This window comes from Morone saxatilis, unplaced genomic scaffold (assembly GCF_004916995.1).
Source record: "Morone saxatilis isolate NCDOM2014 unplaced genomic scaffold, NCSU_SB_2.0 Contig1, whole genome shotgun sequence".
Classification (NCBI taxonomy): Eukaryota; Metazoa; Chordata; class Actinopteri; family Moronidae; genus Morone; species Morone saxatilis.
The window spans coordinates 6184456-6188810 of NW_023339651.1; the positions used below are offsets into that span (position 1 = coordinate 6184456).

The 4355-nt window shown below is 41.4% G+C and overlaps 1 protein-coding gene across 1 annotated transcript in view; it reads right to left on the reverse strand.

Annotated features, from left to right (window-relative positions):
• LOC118333525 (calcium/calmodulin-dependent protein kinase type II subunit gamma-like) overlaps positions 1–4355 on the reverse strand; it is a 24616-nt gene that overhangs the window by 3212 nt on the left and 17049 nt on the right. The window contains exons 11-12 of the mRNA XM_035669215.1: positions 3863–3952; positions 1319–1582 (exon numbers count right to left, since the gene is read on the reverse strand). Coding sequence (XP_035525108.1) covers positions 1319–1582; positions 3863–3952 — 354 coding nt within the window. The remainder of the gene's footprint in view (positions 1–1318; positions 1583–3862; positions 3953–4355) is intronic.

The following is a 4355-nucleotide window of genomic DNA, read 5'->3' on the forward strand; positions in this document are numbered from 1 at the left end:
CACACAACAAAATCTGTTTGTAAACACCATAAGCTTGGTTTGACAAAAAAACATCTCGACTAAAAAAGGTCCATGAATTGCCTTTTCCACAGCTTTCAACTGTATCTCATGTTATCTTCACTTCAAGAGTTTTGCTCAACGAGCCAACTCAAGACCACAAGATGCAACTGAAAGCTAATAATAGATAAAAAAGATAATCAGTGGCCTTTGAGTTAAGGTTTAAAAGGAATTGAGAACGAACTTTCAAGCTGAAACATAAAATTACTCTCACTGTCACTATCAAGGCAACATTCATTTTCTAAAAACAGCTGCATTAAAACGTGCTGCCTCTGACCACGTTCACTAATAAATAAAGCAGGATATGAATAATTTCAACAGACAAAAACCATCTCCCACCTAACAAAGCCATAGTAGTGCAAAAAGACAATTAAATCGACTGTTTATCAATATTAATGAGAAATATTCTGATGCCTGAGAAGTGTCTATAACTTTTCCACACATACGATTTAAAAGATCAATGAAACCACAAGAAAGGTTTTAAACACACTCCCTTCTACAATAAGCCATGGCTGATAAAGTCTGGTAATATATTGTTCTGCTCAACAACATTGCATGAAAAGACCAAAACCAACAACAAACTGATCCAACTATCAAGTCGCGCTGGTGAATCCAAAGCCTGTATATTACTCCTCTGTGCTGTAGAGCTTCATTGTTGTCTCAAACTATTAATAACACAGACATGAGACGCACCATTGACCTGTTTCCTCATAACAATGAACCTGGACACTGAAGATTATTTTGACTCAATCCCACATACATCGTCCTGTTGCCTTAAATACTTCTGAAAATAGTCCCCAACATTGTGGTTTCTGTGATATTTGCAGATAACTATAGTGACCAGATGTTTCTGGACATTGAAAGAAAATAGAAACTATACAACAATTTTTTTTTACACATAAAGACAATTAAAACATTGTTGGTTCTGGTCTTTTGATGGAACTTGGTGACCATAAACAATATACACAATAACACCAGTCATTTGATTTCTATTTTGGTAAAATTATTAGATTTTTCAAGGCCTGAACATGCATGAAACCAACTGTTATTGGTCTGATAACGTGCAGTTCCTTATTTCAAGTGTTAAAACGGAACGGAAACGGAAACGCTGTCTCACCTAACTGAAACTAAACACCTGACTAAATGACTGGACATTATCTGCAGGCTGCTTTCTTTCCTCGAGGTTTTAGTGTGCGGCAGCTACAGTGAGTGTACACGACAAGGAGAAGCTGAGGTCAGTTAGTCAAGACTGTGTTCTTACTCTGCTTAGTGTTGTTTATAGCAGCGACAGTGTTGCTCCCTAGTGGAGCGGCAGGCATGGAGGACTGTGAGAGCTCAGAGTCAGGGAGGGAGCTGTTGCCTGTGCTGTTCCATGCCATGCGCTTTACGTCATGCGGTGGAACTGAAACACACAACGGATGGTCAACAAAACACAAAACGCGTGGATGGGTAACAAGGATGACAGAAACGTAACATGTAATCATCCACACACGCAAACATGCAGAAAATGAACTTAAGTGACAAAATTAAGACGAAACTTTAGAAATCAGTAAAATTAGTAGGAAATAAACAACACTCAAGAGTTAGTGCGGGTTCAGTTTTATGACAGGCGCGCAGATGGGTAGCATGAGGACAGGATGGCAGCTGGAAGCAAGATCAGTACAGCTCTGATTGTGATGCTGTGTGATGTGGAAGTCATTTAACTGCCTGCTCTGCTCACATCTACTCTACTCTTAATGCTCATATACGTTAATGAAGCCTCGTCTGATGAACTGCAGCACCCGGCAAAGAGAGGATCGAAGCCGTTGTTTGTTATTAGCTCATGTGATGCCAGTGGGGAAAACTTAGCATGTTCAGGAAGGAAGGAGGGAGTGGGTAAAGGATACAAGAGAGGAGTAAAGAGGAAAAGAGATCAGATTGTTCTGTAGTGCAGGTGTGTCTGACGAGAAGAGGTCAAGAGACGAGAGGAGAGATTAGAGAGGGGGGGAAGATTTGTGAGAGGACAGCGGTGAGATAACATTGTAGAGAAGAACGGCGTGTTAGAGAGAAATGGAGAATAAATTAAGAGTGAAGATTAAAGAGCATAACAGAGAGTAGGGCATTAGAAGAGACGAGAATGGGGGAGACAACGTGAGGACAAAGAGAAACCTGATGCTCTATGGTGTGTGTGTGTGTGTGTGTGGATTCCAGTGAAGCCAGACAGGCAGCAGGGCCTGTCAGACTGGGAGGCCGGTTTAGGACACCCAGCTGCAAAGTAAGCAAAGCTTCCTCCAGCTGGAGCTGTCACATTAGGAGGACAAGGGGATAGATGCAGTGATCACCAAGAAACACACACACACACACACACGCGCGCACGCACGCACACACAAATTTCAGGGTTCCCACAGTGGCCCTGATGAAAAATTCCACAACTTTTTAAAAGACTTTCCATAATTAGGAGTGTCTCTGTGACCTAAAAAAGTCCCTGCTGTTTAAAAAAAGAAAAATTAGTTCTGAGTACAGCGAAGTCCGGGTAGCGAAGCAGTTAAAGGTGGAGTCTTGCTTTTAAGGAAGTGAGCGCACAATGTAAAGTATAATGGATATACACGGCAGGAAATGACCATCTGCAATCAGCGCGTAAAAACAAGCTGTAAAATCCATTCTAGTAATGCATCCTGGGTAAAAGGAATATTCCACTTTATTACAACTTCTTCTTACTAACAGTAACAAAATCATATCAATGTAAACTAGTGATTATTGAGGCCTTATTGAGCACATCGCGTATCAAAGAACGTAACCGATCAGATCCATTGAATAGTTTTATCCTCTTTGGCAACATAAAATTTCACTATCAGTTACATTCCCTAAAGGCGGCTGCTGACTTCGATTTTAGTGCCACAGCAGTCCGTGGCCTCGTTTTACGCACAGGGACATTGATTGCAGTGACGTATACAGCTTTTAAATTTGGGAAAAAACAGCGACGGTGTTGGCAGATATCCTGAGCTGAGGTATCAGGAGAGAAAAGGTCAAATCTGTGCATGCTAACGGTTTATTATCAAAACCACTTTATATGGAGGTAAAGCAGTTTGAAACTGTCAAACGCTGATCAATTATCAATCAAGCCTAACCCTAAAATCTTATCAGAAACACATGTCAGTTCACCGTTTATCTGTAATATGAGAATGTTTATGACCAGCAGCCATTGTTTCCTGCTACTGATGAGTTGAAACTATGTTTGAAAAAAAATCTAGACTGTGCCAAATCATCAACAATCAAATCAAGCTCCATTATCGGTTGGCAAAGAACATGGCCCGAGGGGTTTATCTAAAACTTGTCTTACTTGCTTTTAGTGATTTCCGTGTCATCATACCGCAATTACCTTGTTTAGTACAATAATATTATTACCAATTTGAGTGATGTCCAAAAACAACAAAAATGAGATCCAAGTTGTAATAAACCAGAATTATCCTTTAACCAAATCAACTCATTATCATTGGTGAATTCCAATAATCAAATCTCTCTGATGTTCCTTTGAGTTTTTTAAATAAGGCTTCTCTGGTCGATAACATCTATAAATCTCTAAATAAACAAACATAAAAATCAAATATATCCCCAACAATTTCCAAAACCAGTGGGAACCCTCAAAAAAAGCTTGGGTGGCATCAGAAGTGAGGGAAGCTCAAAAATGTAAGCGTCCTTGCCAGTGACTACAAAAGCAGGGTGAAGTGGGAGGTTGGGGGGAGGGTGGGGGTTTAGGTCCCCTTGCCAGTGCAACTTGCCAGTGGCAACCGTATTAGCTTCTTGGTTGCCAATGGATAAACTATACCGGCAGGTTGGAGCTTTGAGGTGGGCAGAAGTGGGGGCATCTCCTCCTGGTTGCGCTGCTCTGACATCAGCGCCGAACTGTCCGCTAGAACTACACACACAAACACCAAACGCAGCCAGACAGCAGATAAATCATACGTACACAAACACAACGGCCACAGTCAAGAAGCGTTGAGAGACACGCTGTTTACTCTCAGCACACCACCTGCCAGTCATTACGTTCAATACACACACTTCACAGTTGAGGACATCTAACAGACTGAAAGGCGACGTGGCATTAAGACCAGGAAACGGCAGCAACTGAATACACTACCTTTTAACCTTTCTCCATTTCATATCTCCTTCTTATCAGCATCGCTGGGCTGACGGCCAGTTGCTAACTCAACACTGTTGATCTGTTGAGTCAGCACACGACGACAGCAAAGATATGAAACTTAACACACGCTCTTCTAGCAAGAGGCCCTAAGGGTGAGCAAGAGAATAAAGGAAAAGGC